The sequence below is a fragment of the Glycine soja genome, chromosome 10 (genome assembly GCF_004193775.1).
Source record: "Glycine soja cultivar W05 chromosome 10, ASM419377v2, whole genome shotgun sequence".
Classification (NCBI taxonomy): Eukaryota; Viridiplantae; Streptophyta; class Magnoliopsida; order Fabales; family Fabaceae; genus Glycine; species Glycine soja.
The window spans coordinates 37,880,813-37,901,815 of record NC_041011.1 but is presented as its reverse complement, the minus strand read 5'-3'; the positions used below and the strand labels follow the sequence as shown (position 1 = coordinate 37,901,815).

At 33.4% G+C, this 21,003-nt stretch overlaps 1 protein-coding gene across 9 annotated transcripts; it reads left to right on the top strand.

Annotated features, from left to right (window-relative positions):
• Positions 1-3,274: 3,274 nt before the first annotated feature.
• LOC114370743 (putative F-box/FBD/LRR-repeat protein At1g78760) lies at positions 3,275-9,254 on the top strand. Of its 9 annotated transcripts, none has more exons than XR_003657916.1 (6): positions 3,275-3,368; positions 5,660-6,061; positions 6,255-6,352; positions 6,972-7,245; positions 7,403-7,604; positions 8,846-9,254. XR_003657916.1 is itself a non-coding variant. In XM_028328141.1 (5 exons), exons 2-5 carry the CDS (start codon positions 6,268-6,270, stop codon positions 8,941-8,943), a joined length of 465 nt encoding a protein of 154 aa, XP_028183942.1. In that variant the 5' UTR covers positions 5,899-6,061; positions 6,255-6,267; the 3' UTR covers positions 8,944-9,254. The 9 variants fall into 9 exon arrangements, 7 of the variants coding, with proteins under 7 accessions (XP_028183938.1, XP_028183936.1, XP_028183942.1 ...); XR_003657915.1 differs by having other exon boundaries at positions 3,276-3,368; positions 6,236-6,352; XM_028328141.1 differs by lacking the exon at positions 3,275-3,368 and having other exon boundaries at positions 5,899-6,061; positions 7,166-7,245.
• The last annotated feature ends 11,749 nt before the right edge of the window (positions 9,255-21,003 follow it).

The window sequence follows — 21,003 nt, the reverse complement described above, 5'->3', positions numbered from 1 at the left end:
TTTTCTTTCTTCCTGTTTTTTTTTTTTCTTCACACCCTTGCAACTCTTTTAAATTTTTTTTTTGAGTTATCACCAATTCACCATAACTCAGGAACTTAAATAATTATTTTTAAGCAATGGATCCACCCTAGCTCCAAGAAATTATGAAAAGTGGAAAAAAAATGAATGAAACTCAGTAGTGAAAAAAAAAGTTACTTGGATAGTAGTCACATACTACATTTGGACATTTGCAGTAGATCGATCTTTGACAAAAAAAAGTTACGCAAGATTTTAATTTCTATAAAGAAACCATATAATTTTTTTATATCATTCATTAGTTAAAATTTATTATTACTACAATTTTTAGGATAACTAACATGAAAAAAAATTGTACATAATAATTTATTATTAAATATTAGTGTAAAAAATTAAATTATTAACATATACTATTTACTCTTTTTTTTAGTAGCATCCACTATTTACTCTTAACACAATGCATTTGGTAATAACCAAAATATTAAATTTTACGTCCATTTGTATGTTGGTCATTTAAGCAGTGAAGAAAAAACTTTGCTTAATCAAATAACAAAAAATATGGCGAAATCTGATCAAATTTTGTTGATTAAATAATAATAAAATTAAATTTACGAAATTCATTTTAAAAATTTAGTTTAATTTTTAAATGTTTACCTTTTGAATTTATAATTGTTTCTTAATTATTATATATTTTTAATTAAAATATAATTAATAACGCAATATATGATTTTTTTAAAATATATAAAAATTAAAAAAAAAATTATATTAACATCGGTTTTTTGGAAAACCGATGTTAACATATCATACGTTAACATCGGTTTTTCAAAAACCGATGTTAACTAATGATGTTAACATCGGTTTTCCAAAAAACCGATGTTAACTAATGATGTTAACATCGGTTTTCCAAAAAACCGATGTTAACGTGTATGCATTAACATCGGTTTTTTGGAAAATCGATGTTAACATATTACACGTTAACATCGGTTTTTGAAAAACCGATGTTAACGTGTATGCATTAACATCGGTTTTTTGGAAAACCGATGTTAACATATTATACGTTAACATCGGTTTTTGAAAAACCGATGTTAACAAATGATGTTAACATCGGTTTTCCAAAAAACCGATGTTAACATCATTAGTTAACATCGGTTTTTTGGAAAACCGATGTTAAGAATGATACTTTATTTACAAATATGCCACCGCGTTTAACTTAACATCGGTTTTGTAAAAAACCGATGTTAATAAGCCGATGTTAAAACTACTTTTTGTAATAGTGATTAATAATTATCTTAAATCTATTTTTTTATCATCTTAATAACAAAAAATAGTGGGCACAAGAATTAGGAAAAAAGTTAAGATTACCTTGTTTTTCTCCAAACAAAGATTACGTACATATAGGCACTCACAATGTTAAATATTAGACAAATTCAATCAAAATTTAAGAATGAAAAAATAGAAAAATTGGGCAAAGTAATGCCATAAAAAAGTTAGAAACGCCAACTGTTAGCATACGTGAAGAAATTGACAAAGTCAGGGTGTGTGAAAAATAAAGGTGTGACAATTGAAAAAGCAAGACTGCGTGAAGTAATAACAAGTAATTGGTCGATAAAATGTGTAGCTCTGTAAACACTTTAGGTTATCTTAAAAAAATTACAACATTATATAATATTTTAAAATAAAAATATATTTTACAAGATAATAATATTTTCTTTAAGAAAATACAATATCAAATCATTTTTGTATGTCCCTTTTAAAAAAAGAAGTGCAATATCTATTCTACATATATATTATTGTAATTATAATTAATATTAATATAATATAATTATATTATGTGTGTTAGATTTGAGGGGAGGAGGAGGCGGCTCAAGTCCATGCTTGCCTCCTTAAGTCCATCCGTGACTATTATAAAATCGTAATTTAAAATATAAAATAGAAAATTAAATTTTTGCGTTAAATTTTTTACTCACAAAATTGTGTAGGTGAAATCATTTGATCAACATTCACATTCTTAGTTTATTCCAAAATCAAGCAATGTCATTGGTTATATCATCACTTATGTGGAGGGTTAAAGCGTCTAGAAAATAAATACAATAAAATAATAATAAACTTAAATATCATTAGTCATGTTATTGTTTAACGGTGAAATAGACGGAAAATACTAAAATATTGGATGGAAAAAAATTAGAGAACTTTGACCAGTCATAAAAAATTTAAGGAACAAAATCATATATGAGGTAAATGCAATCATATATTTATAAAATAAATTTAATTATCTAAGAACTAAACATTAATTTTTTTATGTTTGTATATATTAATATTTTTATCCATTTTTAAACTAGTACCTTTACTCATTATTGACTACTAATCCAGAGGAAATAAAACTGAAGGAAATTTTTTTAAAATGTGTGCATTAAAAGGAATCAACTGAGTTAAATAAAAAACTGAAATTAATATTATATATCTAAAAAAACTAAACAAATAAGATAAAAATATTTTCATAAAAAGAATCATTTTGACGATTAATGCACGATTTGTTTTTCTAAAGCAATTCATGGGAACATCAAATTCAAGGCATTCAACCATTTGATACTCCGTAATGCATTTCAAAATAGATAAATAAAGAGTTGTAATGTTTGGAGTGGACCCATTACGTTTCTTCTTTATGTAGTATTTGAGGCTAATTTTTTTTTCCAACAAACCAATTATTTTAGGTCTTGTAGGCATGGCAACAGGGCCCGAATCCGTGGGGCCCGCCCCGATTTTGACGGGGAAAATCCGAGTTGACCGGGGTCGGGATCGGGGTCGGGTTTTCCCCGATAGTCAAATTCGGAATCGGGGATGGAATTCTCAATACCTGCTCCGAACCCGTCCCCGAACCCGTCCCGCTAATAATTAATATATATAACATATTGAAATATGAAATGATTAGATTGAATTTTATGTTTTATTTAAAATTATATTTTTTATTTTATGAAAAATTATATTTTTTAATAAAATTTTATAAAAATGTCGGGGGCGGGGTGGGGCAGGGAAAACCCGACCCCCGTCGGAGACGGGGATGGGGTGTAAATATACACCCCCATCGGTTTCTGGAGTGGGGGCGGGTAGGGAAATGGGGAGTCGGGGGCGGGGGTGGGGTAAACAAAACCCGCCCCCGACCCGCCCCGTTGCCATGCCTAAGGTCTCGGTTGGTGAGAGGAGGTTGATAGGGGGATGCGACAGCTAGCAGTGGCTCGAAGAAAATGAATTGACAGAGGAGGAGAGATAGAGGCATTCAGAAAGGGAGGGGGTTCAGATTTCAAAGATTCAAGCATTGTATTTGCAATGAGATTGCAACAAAGATTCGGTACAAAGTATGTTTTTCTTTTTTTCTCCATCACTCTTTTCTTCTTTTCTTAATCACTTATCCTCATGTCTCTCATATGTTAGCATTGCTTTCCAGAGTTTCAAAGGACAACTTGTGTTCATGGTAGTAACATGCTTTTCATTATTATATTTTTGTTTTCGAAAGCAAAATTAGAGGTTCATCTTTCCTGCTCTTGGCCACTGTGACGATGAGTTTCCCTCTTTCTTTCCTCTTTTCACTTTATTTCCTTCGTTCTTTCTTTTTTCTTAAATTTCTCATTTTTAATGTATTTTATTAGGTTGAATCTTGATGTATTCATTTTGTCTTATTTAATTTTAAATTATTTATCAACATTTACTATACGATCATATCATTCTCTCTTTATGAGTCTTTTTCTCCCTTTCCATGGTCAACGGCGGATGAATGTCAGGAGTTTTGGCGATAATTACCCCCACAAGATTTTATTTTCTTTATTTAAACACATTTTAATAATTTCTTTTTGCTCCCATAAAAAAAGTCTTACCCCATAATATATATGTTAGGCATTTGGCAAGTGTATCAAATGTCCAAGTAATAAAATATCAGAAATCCGAGTGTCGATTCCACAGGGATTTTGTGTTGTACTTATCTTAGATACTTTCCAATTTATAAGAGAAAAAGAATAGAGGAAAAGAGTAGACAAAAGAATAAAAGGCAATAATAGTGAATTAAGAAATGCGAGAATTAAAAGCAAGATAATTAAAGAGAGAATTCAATGAAATGCAAATGTTAGGACCTAGCATGTCTTATCTGCCTAAGATGTATGAGGTTATAGTTTTTCTTTGTCAATGCAATTGGATCTATTTTACCCACATCTATTCATTTAATTGACCCTGATTTCTCACGATGAGAAGCCTATTTTATTTATCTATCTACCAAATCCCTTTGAAAAGACTCGACAAATAAAATGGATGAAGTATGAATTCTAGATGTTTGCATGAATGCATGGGCATAAAACCATCATTCTATGTCTAGCAATGATGTTCTTATGAAATCCTTTCTTGTTGTTCTATTAAAGGTTACCCTCTCCTGAGTGTCTAACCCCCAAAACTGATTCATGCATACTTTCTTTAAATCTTTATTAGAAGTTACCTTCTCCCAAGTGTCTAACCCCTAAAAGAATGTAAAGATGAGAATGCAAGATAAAATAGAAAAGATCATAGAATAGAAAAACTTGGAAATGACTTCTTTTGCATTGATAAATATGAGAAGTACATGATACATCGCTTGCTTTTTAGGTCTACAAGACCCTAACTAGGGGTTTAGCCACTCATGGCCATTGATAAATATAATAACAAAAAAGAGGGGAAGAGTTCTTTGGCTTTAAGTAGTAATGAGAGTACTATGAGACTAGTGTGTCTTTCCCCTCGGCCTGACTCTCTATTTATAGCTGCTGAAGTGGACTTGGGCTTGATGTAAAAGATCTTCTTGGTTTATCTTTTTGATATCTGTTGGATCTTTTAATCTTTTTTTCTCATATCTGCAAGTCATAGATAAGAAAATTATCTATTCATATCATTTAAGTCAAAAATAATTGCTAAATAAATATTTTTAAGCCACAGATAAAAAAATTATCAATTCATATCATTTAAGCAAAAAATAACTGCTAAATAAATATCTTTAAAGATACTTTCAATATATTTTTATTATAAAAAATAGTTCATATTTAATAGTTATCAAAATCCTCCAAGCCAGACACACATGGTTACATTTTTAGAAATACTTTTTAGGTCAGGACTTAAAAAAGAAGTTAAGAAAAAATAATGGTAATCTCATTTCACTTGATGCTTGGTGTTTTCTTTTTCTCTCAAAACAACCCACCATAATGTTTTTTTCTCTTCTATAATAATCTATAATCGATAACTAGTACAAAAGAAATAATTTCATTCAGTGTCATCTTTTTTATGGAGATTACCTTCAAATATTATAAATCACTACAACATTTTATTTTAACTTCAAGTAACAGTCACATATTTCAAAATAAGTTACACCCAACTATATATATTGGTAATTTTCAAGTACAGGCCTGAAGTCCATATTTTGTGCTAATATAATGCAATAAATATTTATTTTTATTATTATCTATACCTACAACTATATAAAATTTGTCCAAGGATAGTACAAGTATCAACATTTTATATCAACCTTTTTACCATGCATTTTATCTCTCTTCTTCTGCATTCTGCAATTGTTTATTTTTTAATTGAAATTAAAATAATTGTGTTTTTTTTTCACTGCCCGTGCTTTAAATTTGTACAGGTTCAGTGTTCTAGTTTTGGAAAAATGCCGTCTGAAGCTATTGAATGGGTTTTGGGAAAATGATAGATGCGACATGCCAAAAACTTGTTTAATCACCCGGTAAACTTTCCAGCTATCATAAAGTTACTCGTTCCAAAAACATAAAATTATCACCCATTAAACTTTTGAAAGTTCCAAAGGGTCGCTTGTTTAAAATCTGGAAGCGTTCCATATATTTTATTCCATTATTACATGGAGTTTTCAAAGGCCAAAGTGGTTCCATTTTTAAATTCTGAAAACAGTAGATAATCAGTTATTATCAATTATACTACTAATCTTTAATAATCTTTTCATCAATCCCAAGTCTCCTTTCTCTTCGCTGGTGGAAGCACATTTGGGTGGCTGTGCATCCCCACACCATAGGTATAACTTTCTTCTCCTTTTCTTTTCACCAATTTTTTTTTTTTAATTTGGGATTTATTATCAAATATTGCTTTGCCATGTATAACAACTATTTATAGTTTTTCCCTCACCAACTCTTTTAACAACTATTTATAGTTTTTCCATTGCATGCTAACATTGTTTTTGCTCAAAAAGAAAATCTGTCTTTTATCAGTCAGCTGGTATCAATGGAAGAAGGAAAAGAAACTAAGGGGAAGTTGACAACAGAGCCGAAGATACAGAGGACAAGTGAAGAAGAGAGGGATAGGCTGAGTGAGTTACCTGATTTTGTTCTGCTCCATATAATGAATTTTATTGACACAAAAGATGCACTTAGAACTTGTATCTTGTCCAAACGATGGAAGGACCTCTGGAAACATCTTACCACTCTCTCTTTCTATCAATCTAGTAGCTTGTTTAATGAAAGGGTTGTCAATTTTAACAAGTTTGTATCTCAGGTTCTGTCTTGTCGGGATGGTTCCATTTCACTTATTAACGTTCGTTTAGTCATCTATGAATCAATAGGGTCTCAACTGCTGAATAGGATCATGAAATATGCTGTGTTGCACAATGTCCAACAGTTGACTATGTATATTCCTTTCTATTATGGAAAAATATCCACTTATCTTGACCCTATCATTTTTTCCTGTCAGTCTTTGACATATCTTAGCCTTCACAATTTATCTAGTAGGCCTCCTTTGGAACTTCCAAAGTCCCTGCAGTTGCCAGCATTGAAAAGCTTATGTCTCATCAATGTCCTTTTTACTGCAACTGACAATGTGTGTGCTGAGCCCTTTACAACCTGCAACTTGTTGAATACTTTGGTCCTTAAGTATTGCTTTTTGCACAATGATGCAAAAATACTCTTCATATCTAATTCTAACCTTTCCAGTTTGAAGCTAATGGACCTGAAGATACGGGACACCTTTCAACACAAAGTTGTGCTTTCTACTCCAAATCTTAGTTCTCTCACAGTTTGTTTTTTTGAGGCTTCAAGTTTCACTATTCAACCACTCTCCTCTACATGTAATCTTTCATGTCTTGAAGAAGGAACTATTAACATCGCTACTGATATATCTCATCCAGTTCTCTTAGGCTGGCTGCAAGTTTTCACTAATGTAAAGATATTGACACTTTCATATGGGACGCTTAAGCTAATACTAAAAGTAAGTCACTTTTATTTGTTTTATGCTCTTTTTATTTTCATAAGGCTTATGTGATGTCTGCATTATTATGTCAAAGTTTTTTCACTATACTCATTCTTGCATTTAGCATTTCACTAAATCCATTACAATATGTCTTCAATTAACTCTAATTGAGTAGGATCTATCAAATCTTGCTACAATGGGAAGTCAACCTCCGTGCTTTGTTAGATTGGAATCATTGAAAGTTGTAACAAATCAATTCAGAGTGATATCTGATGAAGAAGTAAACAAGGCAGTGGAGTACCTACTTCAAAACTCTCCACTAATCAGAGTTTTATTGTCGAAAAAGTTGTATCGTGGTTGTTTACTTAAATATTTAGGTAAATGCTTTTACATATTATTCAATTTTATTTCATTTTCTGTTTCCCTTTCTAGCTGATGCTCTCTTCTTACAACAATTATAGGGTGCTAGATTTTGATTGCCTTGTTTATGGTTTATTGTAGGTGTTTTCTTATTTAACTTGGATGAATATTTTTAAGAAATCATCAACATGGTGAATGTGTCTGAAATATACAATTATTTTATTCTGCTGACGTGATTAGTAAAGTCCATGCTTAAACTCTTTAGGTGTAGATGCTTTAGAAATTATTCAGTTTTTACCTTGTTTTATGATTTTCTTCCTGTCTAACATTTTATTACAGCAGATGATAGATTGCTATGGTAGTTGCCTTGTTTCTATTGTGTGCTATAAATGTGGTTTTTTATTTGGCTTTGACAAATGAAAGTTTTATATTTAAGAAACTATCACTGTGAGGAACCGCATGATGAACATCTAGTATTAATGTTAAGAAATACAGTCTTGGGTGCTGTCAAAAACTGACAGTACATGGTTTAAAGTACATTATTAGCAGAAGAAAATACATAATGGCATGATCAAATTATATCATTTATGTAGGTAGGTAAAACACAAAAGAAATAGCAAGGAAAAAAATGAGAGTTTGATTATAAATAGATACAAAGATTGACTGATTAAGTACACTAAATAAATAAAAAAGTTGTAAATGATGATTAAAAAATGGAAGAGAACATATTACGTAGCAAGTAACAATTAACAAAGAAATGAGACGAAGCCTGTAATGAAAAGAATATAATACATGGGTATAAGGAGAATTGAGAACATACTTGTGGTATTTCTAATTCAAGACAGCATCAATGAATATAACATTGTGAGACTAGGTACTTGAACAAATCCAAAACAGAGATGATATTCAACAATTACAAAGGAAATCAAAATATATTCCTCAAATTGCAAGCAGAAAGAAAAAAGTTATTTTCCCTTAACAAAAATACAGTTATTAATAGAGATAAGGACAAATTTGGAACACTATATGTATACTGTTCTTTATACGTAATATTTTCTCACATTTTCCATCTTTACTACTAGTTTACTCTCTTTTTTAGTTAATATTTACTTAATTTTCTTCTACTAATGGAACTTATCCTTAGTTTTACACTTAAAATTAACAATAAATATTGTTTTTATTTATTCAATAAGTATTTATTAGAGTTCAATATTTAAACAATTGTGTAAAAAAAATTATGTTCCCTCGTTTGACACAGAACCCGTCCTTGTTGGTCTTGCCAATCACAATAGAAGCCAAATTGGACCAAGCTTGGAGTGGGATCACAATCATCAACACCATAAGGGAGGCCTATGACCTTCATGTAATGGGTATCCTTTGCGACGCATATTAGGTTAAGAGCTTTTGTGATAAGCAACACCCCACCAAGAGGGGAAAATGGTGAATGGAGCATTTATTGGTGTAACATAAGTATAGGCCGAACACGAAGAAAGCGAGGTAGGTTATGGAGAAGAGGAAGTACAAAAAAGGAAGTTGGGTGACCGTTAGATAGGGAATCCTGGGAACCATCACTGTCAAGATTGTAGGCTAAGGTTTTTTATGCATAGTTTGCAAACAAGAAACTGTATTCATCAATTACAAAGGAAAAAAAAAACATTTTCATCAAATTGAAAGCAGAAGAGAAATAGTTATTTATTAACAGCGAAAATATAGTTAAAAGAGAAAATACATGAATTTGCAATCTGGATTTATGGAACAGGTCCCAAGACTAGTAGTAATTAGTAAATTCTTAATGATCATTCTTCTACTAATTTAAAAGATTTGTACAACTCTAAATAAAGTGTAATGTTCTTTCATTACTTAAAACAATGTTTTTTACGACGATTTTGAGGGGCTTTGGTTTTCAACCATTGTTGAAGTCACTGTCGTGGAAAGTCTTGTTCTGGAGCTATCTTAGAATTTTTTTAAAAAAATTGAGAATTCTGAGACGGTTTTGCACAAAAATAGTCTTAGAATATTATTTTTAAAAATAAATTGAGGATTCTACGATGTTTTATCCAAAAACCGTCTTAGAAAATACAATGATCGAATTGTCTTAGAAAGTCTTTTTTTTTAAATGACTAGAAATTGATTATAGCTACCCAACCATATTTGCACCCATATTTATGCTTATTTCTTTATTTAAACAATATAAATAACATAATCCTATTGAAAATGAATAATAATAAACAGCTAGACTGAAAAGGTTCATGATAGAAAGCCAAAATACATTACCTAAATAAAAGACATTTTCAGTTCAATTATTAAGTTATTTATATTATTAAATGTAGCTGAAATGGTTTCATATCGACCAATATAAAAGGTAAGCTAATTCTACAAAGTAGTTGTGTTCGTTGCCATGATTTGTGCATGGAATGATTATTAATATTAAATTATTAACTTGGGCGTTTGCATCTCCAGATACAAGAATATTTTAAGGATATGAGAAGGCTAGAGCAGTACCTCTTGTAGAGTGATGCTGAAGCTTGAATAGAACCTGGCATAAATGTATAATATAGAAATAAAAACTAGCTTTAGTACCATTAATTTAAACATGTGATGTTACATGCCTTTCTAGAAGGAATGAAAAGATATACCTCGGCTTGACGGACATGATATATAAGTATATATAGTAGAGTCATCAAAACAAATACAAAATAGATTATCTTTGGGATAGTAGGCAAGAGATGTTACTATAGGTGGTGGAGACATTATAGTAGTCAAAGTATGTGTAAGGCAAATGTGTGACATACATTAAGTTAAATATAAAATTAACATCATTTTTTTAACAATAACATTAGGTTAAATATAATAACAAAAACATCATTGTAAGTAGCAAAATAAAAGCAACAAGCGTGATCTCAATATAAAGATTAAAGAAAGAAAACATAGGACACGGAAACAAAATTTGCATTGAGTTTTTTTTTCTATACAAAATTGCAGGATGTAATAACCAATGATAAACAAGCATCAAATTGATTGCCTAACAAAAATATTAAAGCCTATACCTGAAATTTTTGGAGCTGATGTAGATGCTTCTGAATTACAATGGTGCATTAAAAGGTTTAGTTCTTGATTATGATTTTGAAGCCACTGAAATTTTAAGCTAATAAATAGAACAGTCTATAAGTTTTACGTGTAGCAGAAATATTAATGCATATCCACAAATCAAGAATAGTAGTAAAAATAATATATAAATAATTTGTGCGGTAGCACAATGTTAAAACCTTTGAAAATGTGAAGGCAAGGCAAACATGAATGAAGTGTAGCATATGAACTTCAAATTATGAAATTAAGAAAATAGAGTGAAACCTTTCATTGAGAATACACCATAGCGTATGACTTTCAATGATCGGAAATTTTAGTTTTCCACGTAAAAGAGGATGATGAGTTATAATTTCCTTGAGTTCAACCATCAAATCCTTTCTTGCAGAATTTTCATATCTATATGTTGGTTTAAGGTTCCTGTTTAGGACCAACAAATTAGAAAAAAAGAAAAGGGTAAGCATGTTAAACAATATCTAATTGAATAACCATAAACAACTGAAATATACCTTATATTATTAACAATCAGAAAGCAAACATTATTGAAGCAAATGACACTGCAGCAGCTGGATGCCTTGTGGTTTCAACGATGCGTGAAAAAACATTATCTACGTTTGTTGAATGATCTGCATAAACCTGACTAAGTACCTCAGCAATTGGACTCTGAAAAAGGTAACCTTCACATTATTAACTGATTGGAATATTATTTGTCATTTTGGCCTTGTTCTTATCCTAATATTGCTGCCATTGTATCTTCAAGTTGCATAGCAAGCAATAATTACTTTGTGCAGCTGTTGGGGAACTACTCTCACATTTTATCTGACCAAGTACCGCGGCTCTGAGAGTCCTAAATGTACAAAACTCAGTTGTAGGGTCAACATTAGAGGTTACCTTCCAAATGTGGATAGTACCTTCCTTCCCTTAGCACGTGCTGGAGTGAGTTTATCATGTAGCTAGGTTTGCCAGATTGGGCTTAGAGTGATGAACATTCACCAATCACTAGTTTCTTGATTCAAGTTGAAGAGCATAGAGTGATGAAGATTGAACCACGCAGGGGTGACTACAAGTTATACATTCTACACTTTTTAAAATTTAACTCATAATTAACAATATATACAGTGCTATTTCTCCTCTCAATAAACAATGTAGTACTATAATGGAATAAGAAACTTGAAATATGTAGAACACTATATAGCTCCATCATTAAGCAAGAAAAGGGTTTTTTGATTGGACAAAATTTAAATATAGTTCTTAACATGCTGTTTGTCATGTTCTCTTATTAGAGTTGAAATTTATCTCAAGGTTTGTACTAAAAAAATATGTAGATTAAATGAAACTCCAATTTAATTGGAGAACAATACAAACAACACTTAAAAACCTGTAATTGAGTTTTCTTCTTTTTAAAAGTGGTTCAATAACACAATTTTAATTGGACGTCATCGCCTCCGACGGCGTGGACTGCGCTGTCCTAATCGGTGAGTCCGGGGTGTCGTACCTACTCTCTTGCCTGCCGCTCGAGTTCCAATTCAGCTACTCCAAGACTTTGAAGGCGAAGCCGATTGCCATCCGCAAGCTGCCGTTCTTGGCCTTTGTGCCACCCACGATGTCGCGGTCGTAGACCAGGAAGGCACCTCTAAAGCGCAAGAAGGTTCCCCATTGCCCGACCACATCGACTTATACAACGAGGTCTCCACCGTCGCTCGACTCAGCGACAACGCCCTCCTCCTTCTCAATGCCATTGAGGGCATCAAGATCTAGACTCACCCCGTCCTCAACTAGAGAGAGAGAGAGAGGGGGGGGGGGGGGTAGTGCAATGCCTGATAAGAGAGAGAGAAAGCGAGAAAAAGCATAACCATTCTGTAACATTCCATTTTTCGTAAATAAATAAAAAAAAGCTTTTTAGTTCAAAAAAAAAGAAATAGATTTTTAGAAAATGCTGAGGTTTTTATAATTAAATAAATAAAGAGAAATAACTATATTAAAATAATGGTTTGAAGGAAAATAAAAAAATATTTGATTTATTCATTTGATAGGAAATAAAATAGAGTTCCTTTTTATAAAATATGAAAAATAAATAAATAAAGTAAATAATAGATTATGAGTACCCTAGTTATAAATAGAGACATGTTAGGTATGTTTTCAGACTAACGATAACCTCCTCTTTCTCTCAATTTCATTTTCTCTTCTCTCTTCTCAAAACTTTCTGTTTTTCCCACATACAGTCAGACCCATCTTAGTAAAATGACAATCTCGCACTCGCTAACCGTTGGATCATCGTGATATTTCGAAACCAAGTTCGCAACTCATTTTTAAGCATTCTAACCGTTGGAAATTTTAAAATAATATCAGAGGTGAGAGAAATGCTCTTTGCATCAATGCACCTGTGACTTCACATAGTCACACACCACCAACTGATTTTGTCTTACTGCTCCACCACATCTCACCTCCACACCCTCTCTTCATCCATACCCGCAGGTACCCACTATTCATAAAATTACTAAACTGCCCTTATATATATGTATAAGGTAGGAAAGAAACCCTATTTTGATTTCATTTCTGCATACCTCTTCCTTCCTTTCTTTGACCAAAATACGCACCTGTGACCTCACATTGTCATCTGATTTTGCCATTTGTTTGTTGATAAATTTTTTGTGTTATTTGGCTATTGGAACTGCGTTAATTTTCTTTTATTTCTATTAGTATTGCTTTAATTTTCTTTGATTGTTATTGGTGGTGTTAGCTCCCTGATTTGTTTCTCTTAGCAATTTTCTTCGATGGCTAATGTCGTTGCATTAATTCAAGATTTGATATATGATTCTTTCTAAATATCATCTTAATTTTTAATTCACTAGTTACTTCTTTTTAGTAGTTGTCGCAACCTACCCTTCGGCGGGAGGGTGACGCGAGACTCGCGGGTGCATCTTCCAAGAAAGGAAAACGCGTGGAGTCACCACCAACGTTTATTTAAGGAAAACGTTAGAAAAACCGAAACGTTGGTCTACGAACTTCAAGTATGAAAGGTTTGGCAGTTGTTTCTACGCACGGTGAAGGTATTAACACCCCACGCGTCCATCACAAGGGACGACAACTTCTAATTGAGTGTGCAAGACATGACTATGTACTTTCCCTTTTTTATTTTTTTTTATCTTTTTGGCTTTTTATGTTTTCTTCTCTTTTTGTGGTCGACAAGGGTGTTTTCCTCGCTTCTACGTATCCTTAATTGCGATGAGGAAATCAGATCTACATAGTTCTTTCATAAGAACTGAACGTTGGTTATGTTGTTTTGATCTTTTTCCGCAAGATCAATTTTAACCGAACAAAATTCGTTTAAGGCGTTGGACCTTTAAATGATCTTTTTAATATTTGAAAGGAGGGAAGAACCGTTAAGGCCTTGGACCTTTAACGATCTCTTGTTTTTGAAAGGAGAGAAACGTTAAGGCATTGGACCTTTAATGATCTTTTGTTTTTGAAAGGAGAGAAACATTAAGGCTTTGGACCTTTAACGATCTCATGGGGTCAACAAAAGCGGGGCTTTTGCTCCTACGTATCCTCAATTGCGATGAGGAAATCAGACCTACATAGTTTTTCAAAAAGAAGTAAAGTTTATACCGTTTGTTGATTTTATACTTTTGAACGGTCCATTTTAACCGATAAAAGCAAAGAGGACTGTTTAAGGCGTTGGACCTTAAAACAGTTTCAAGTGACCCTTTTTGCGGACAAAGCTTGATTTGTGAGTTGATTTTAGCCTTAGTTTCACTTGGTTATTATCAACTCATTTAAACGAACTTTCAAAGTAAAATGTCCGATTGGGGGCCTTTTGATTATTTTATTATTATTTTAGATATTTTGATTATTTTATTATTATTTTAGATATTTTGATTATTTTATTTTTTTTATTTAACCGAGGTTATGACATGAACGATCGGTTAGATCTTGTTTTAACAGTGATTAAACAAGATTACAACACAAATGATCGGTTGAAATTTATTTTATCATTTATTAGGCGAGATAACGGCTTAAACGATCGGTCGAAGCTCGTTAAAAATGGAAGAAAATAATACCGAAAGTAAATGATGTAAGAATGAAAGCATACAAAACAAGAATGGACCACTGAGGGTGCATAGAATGAATTGAAAGCTTCGAATTCGAGAACTTACCGGTTGAAGATCGAAGAACGGTGAAGAACTTCCACAGAATCGCTCACGGAAACGTCTCAGAAGCGTTACGGAAGTACCTTGGCTTGGATTTTTTCCCTTATTTCTCTTTTCCTCACTAATTTCAAGTGAAAGCTCAGTGCAAAAATTGTTGGCCCCCTTCCCCTATTTATAGGAGAAAAGGGGAGGTGGTTGCCATGCAGTTGCTTCTTGATGAAGATTTCTAAGCGCACCCCCAACTAATAAGTTCACCCCCCCTATAGAGTGTTCTAGATTGTCCAGATGGACCCAATGCTAGTTACACCCCTCAGTTTGATAAGTTCAGCCCCGTTTTTGTATTTTTGGCTGATTTCTTTCTGAAACGTCGCAGAACTTTATGGATTACGCTGCGATGGCTATTAAGCGTCTCAAAGTGATCAACCAAGGTCTGCACCCGACCACCCAACAGCTCAATCAGCGAAACCTGTCAATCAGAAAAAGCATAAAAGACATCAGGTGCACAACAAAAAGCCTTGGTGCTTTAAGTGATAAAAAACAAATAATTATGACGGTCTCTGCATGCTATCAGACTCGACTATCTCTGGATGACAAAGGATGCGGATAACCGTGAGGTGTCTCCGCGTGTCATCAGACTTGCCGTCTCCGGATGACGAGGGTGAGACTAAAGTAGTCTCGATCGAAAGACACTGAGGTCTCCAACAAAGGGAGCAGATGACCATATTGGCCTCTGCATGTTGTCGGACTTGCCGTCTCCGGATGACGAGGGTGAGACTAAAGTAATCTCGGTTGAAAGACAGTGACGTCTCCGACAAAGGGAGCAGATGACCATATTGGGGGGAAATTTGGCTTTGAATGTTTTGGCCTTTTCCTTTTCTGTTTCCTTCGCATAGCGCGACCCGAAAGAGACACGGGCACAAAGATTCGGTTGGTAACCAAGACGGGGACTGCTTCAGGCGTCTCAAGTCATGGTTGCTTTTCTTTTCTTTATTGTTGGTGAAAATTCCGTACATTATTCAGACATTGTTTGGTCCAATGACATTTTTGTATGTTTTCCTTTTGCTTCCGATCTTTGATCGAAAAATTTTCTCTTTCTTTTTGCTTCTCTCCAATCTTTGATTGGGAATTTTGTTTTTTTCTTTTGCTCTTCCAAGCACCTTCACAACTTAACAGTAAATGAAACTTCTTTTTGGGAGCGCATTTTGTTCTTTCTGTCGAGGGCCAGGGTAAAAGCTCCTATCCCGGGTCAAGGTTTATGGTCAAAGGATTGAGGTTTTGGCTCAAATGGGCTTGCGAAAGGCTGGACGTGACATATGTCAGGGTATTTGTTTGGAAAGCGGTTCAAGGACAAAGAGAATGCCCTACATTTATTTCCATGACATGCATATAACAATGACGATTTGGAAATTTATGCAAAACTGATCATGCATGCACCCATTCGGACACTCAAATATCAAGTTTTGTGGCCATGTAACACTAAGGCTTAGGATTCATTTTTCCTATTTAAAATCAACCCAGTGTTTCCAGAAGATGCTCCTTTATCAATTTAGGCACACATCCGAGTCCATTTAGGCATTTGGAAAACCTTCACAGCATTCACCCTTTATGTGTACACACATTTTTTTCAAAAATCCTTGTGTTTTGATCGGTGAATTTTGCCAAAGAAAAACTGGAAGTTATTTATTTTCAAAAGTGTTTTGGCCTTTTAGTCAGATATATATATATATATATATATATATATATATATATATATATATATATATATATATATATTGTGAGGTATTTTTGCTACCTAAATTTCATACATGCATATCCAAGGTATTTTGCTACCTAAACACACACATATATTTTGTGAAATTTGACTACCTTCCCGGTTCGTGCTTGTTTATTTAAATTCCTAGGATTATGAACAGCTAGGCATGTCTAACTATGACTTAAGAAACACAGGTGAAAAATAACAAGCATAAATTTAAAAGGTACTAGGCTGCCTCCTAGTAGTGCTTCTTTAATGTCTTGAGCCGGACGCATGATGATGACTTGTCGATCATGGGCCTAGTACCTGCTCGTACCTGCCCCTAAGTCTCCAAATACAGGAAAATAGTAATGCATAGTAAAATATGACTATGCTACCACTTACCTTTGCTTACCTTTCACTTTGGACTTGGTGTGGTACCGACCAAATCTCGAAGCAAATATTCTTTGGTCCTTTGACTCACAGGACAAGAAAGATGCATATGCATGCTCATGATTGAACAGTTTTAAGTGCGAAAAATTTAAAACAACTTTCTGTTATGTTCTATTTTACTTTAAGTGCTTGTGGCACCCCTAGGGATCGAGCTAGATGGCTCGGATCGATCGCATGCACCGTTTGAAGGATGGCAATGGATCAACACACTTTAGTGTATGACCAAGTGAAACTTTCTTGATCTAAGGTTATAGAGTGATGCCATGGGTCTGTTGACCCCACTAAAACTTGATGGCAGGCTGATCTTGACAGAATTTACGTAACAAAGATACCCTCAGATTCGAAAGAAATCTCAAAGAGCTTGCATAAGAAACTAACATTAGATGTTTGGGTGTTTCCCACGAGCTCTTAGCCAAATGAGTTTGCTTCCCAAACGTGCAAGTGCGAACCTCAGGGGTTTCTCTTTTTTTGTTTTGCATTATTTTCAACCCTAATTTACTTAGGCCGCCCTTTCGGGTTTTTAACCTACCGGGTGAGAAATTTTGATCTGCCCCTAGGTTCGCTTGAGGCTCATGCACGATGCCTCTCATTGCCCCAGTGTAGTGCTTTGAGGTATATATTACTGTCTTTCGTCATGACCTTCTAGCAAGGAAGAAAAGAAAGAAATTGTGCAGGTTCTCGAAAATGAATTTTCAAAGACGAGAAACATTCAATGGATTCTTTTTCAATTGACAGATTAAGTCAAATGACTCCTATTCTTGATAACTCACTTTCTCTCTCAAACTTTCAGGAATGATAAAATGAGGTCACATGAATGTTTGTATATTATTTGAAACACAGTCAATCGAACATTTTTTTCTTTTTTTGTTTCAAACTTTACTCGTTGTTTTACGACACCCCGACCAAATGTTCAGAATGAGTAATTTCTGATTGAATAGTCTTGGAAATCAAAACTCAGGAGCGCAGGTGGCTTGAGCAAACAAACCAACGACTTACATTCACATTCCAGTGGAAGTCAAATAAGCAAAAATGTAATTGTGAGAGTGATCGAGGTCGTACCCAAATCAAATAAACATTAAAAATGCAGTATCTAGGAAGTGATCCTAGGTTGTCTCCCAACGAGCAATGGTCAACCAAACGTTCATAATAGATAGTAATAAAACAGTAACGAATTGGAGGGGGGGGGGTTTGTTTGTTTTTTGTAAATTAAACAGTGAGTAAAATTTAATTATAAAATATCAGAATTAAAACACGTTGCTTCCCCTTGATGCACAAGCAAGTCTCTTATCCTAGGTTGTGAGAATTTATCCTTTATCAGTTCAACCACTTAATCCAACCCTAAATTAAATTACTAAGCGAAATTTAACATAAGGCATTCATTATGTGATTAAGCAACACATACACCTATTAATCATGAATGATCATTAAGCATGAACGTAATCTAAGCGCAGAGACAATTAATCAAGCACTAAGCATGCATTGATTAATAGCAACAAATACAGAGTAATTGGTGAAGAGGAAAAACTGATCAGAATTTAATAGTAATAATACAACCTCAAAGAGAGCTGTGCTTGATCCTCAAGAGAAAACAACGCTGGAGACTTAGCCTTCCATTAATCAGTAGAAAACGAAGAAAACTAGGATTATTCTTCCAAAACAAAAAGAGACTAAAACGAATTGAGAGTAACACTCTAAAACTAAAACGAAAAAGAGAGAGAGAGAGAGAGCCCTAAAACAAGAACCTTGGTGCTGTTATATAGTTCTCAGCCCCAAAGCTTACAAATCTGTTTTAAGTCCAAGCCCATAAATAAAATAAAATCTAGATAAGATAAGATAAGACAAAATCTAGATGAAATAAAATCTAGATAAGATAAGATAAGATAGGATCTAGATGAGATAAAATCTAGATATGATAAGATAAAATCTAGATGAAATAATATCTAGATGAGATAAAATCTACATAAGATAAGATTTGGTAGAATCAAATAGTCTGCTCTCTTCAAGTCCAAGCCCAATTCTGGATTCAAGCCCAATTGCTTATAATTCTCCCGAAATTAAATTAAAAACACAAAATTAGTCCAATAGGCTCAAATGATAAAACTGCATAATTAATTTGACAATTAAGGCTAATCAGTAATTAAAATGGTGACAAAAAGGGTTAAGAAATAGGAGAAAATGATGACACATCAAATCCCCTCACACTTAGCTTTTTGCACTCCTGGGCAAAATAAATAAAAAAAACAAAGCAAGGGACAAATCTAGAGACATTAAAGAGAAACAGACACAACAACAATTACATATTTCTCAATGAATCTCAAGGAATGAAAAGAATGGGTAACATCCAACACGTAAAGAGTTAAAGAATCAAGGCCGTCATGAAAATCATCCAAGCATCTCAAACATGGCAAGATAGTCAATCAGCTTAAGAATGAAAAGTGATAAAGCCTCACAAGATATGCACTCTATCTCTCAAGTGTCTAGGCTACTGTTTACTCTCAAAGCACCCATGAAAACAAACACCACATAGACTTGGCAAGACTCTAAAATTGACAACCACATCACAAATACATGCACATGAGGATCAAAAGGTCTTTTAAGGTTGTAATGGGGCCAAGGACAAGGTAGATGAAAGTATGGGATAGTAACTAAAACCCAAAGGAATAGAGGAGCAATGGGGAATAAGTGGGAAGTAAGAAAAAGTAGTAAACCCCAAAACCAAAATTAAAAAGTAAACCCAAAACAAAATCAACCAAGTCCTTAAACCAATCCAAGTCTTCAAACCAAGACCTCATTTATTCAACTTCATTCTTTTTCTATTTTTTTTTTCTTCTTTTTTTTTCTTTTTCTTTTTCTTTTTTTGATTTTTTTTAACATGAACAGTAGCAATTGAAAACATTTGAAAAATAAAGCAACGATTAGGCAATATATGTATATACATCAAGCATGGCCAAAATACATCATCAATCATGGCCAACAAAAACATATCATCCAATGAAACATACCCCCTCCTCACACTTATTCCCAAAACAATTTCAAAGCTCCAAAATTCCTTAAGGGTAGGGTGAAATCATGGTTTTTCACTTAAGGCTTGTAATGAGCTCAAAACAAAGAAAGGGGAACATAGGCTCAAAGGGGCTATCAAAGGAATTAATTCAGGGTAGGCTCATTTGGCTAGAGGCTTATAAGAATAAAATTCCTAAATCATCTCCCAACATGCATGTGAAGCAAGAAGTATCAACAAGAGTCAAGCCAAGGCTATTATGCAAGCAATCAATGGGGCAAAACACACCGAATAAAATAGATGATGATGGCTCAAATTCTCACCAAGGGTAAATCTATCACTTTCAATTCAAACTTTCAAAACTAACTTGACATGTAGAGAAAAACAAGGATTTCAATTCACAAAATGCCAAGAAACTCCTATTTCAAAAACAATTACCCATTACCTGTACATAACCCAAAATTCAAAGAGGAACATGCAATGTTGCACACAAACATAAAACCAAAATAACAAAATTAACCTAGAACCTAACAAACTTAAACTAGAAAACCTAATAAAATTAAACTAGAATACCTAACAAAATTAAAGAACAATCTTCTCCCCCCTCACACTTAAACAACACATTGTCATCAATGTAGCACAATCATAAGATCAAGAACAATCAAAGCAATCAATAAAATTTGGACAAGTGCAATAAAAGTAAAGAAGGAGATAGAAGAAAGAAAACTCCGTAAGTCATGGCGAAAAAGAAGTAGGGATAAGTAAGGAGGTCTCCTCCACCACTACATCCACTAAGGAGGGATTTGTGAGGAATGGTTTCAGCCGGTGTCCATTGACCTTGAAGCTTGTATCTGTGGATTCACTTTTGATCTCAACTGTACCATAAGGAAAAACATTAGTCACCACAAAAGGACCAATCCACTTTGACCTCAACTTACCACTAATGAGTTCGAGCCTAGAGTTATATAATAAAACTTTTTTTCCAACCACAAAGT

What these genes read in the sequence shown, in the direction of transcription:
- LOC114370743 (XM_028328137.1), top strand. Translation starts at nt 6,268, where the DNA reads ATGGAAGAAGGAAAAGAAACTAAGGGGAAGTTGACAACAGAGCCGAAG. An exon ending in CGCTTAAGCTAATACTAAAA is followed by an intron (nt 7,246 to 7,402) that starts GTAAGTCACTTT and finishes CTAATTGAGTAG; the next exon opens with GATCTATCAAATCTTGCTAC. An exon ending in TTGTTTACTTAAATATTTAG is followed by an intron (nt 7,605 to 8,845) that starts GTAAATGCTTTT and finishes CGTTTGACACAG; the next exon opens with AACCCGTCCTTGTTGGTCTT.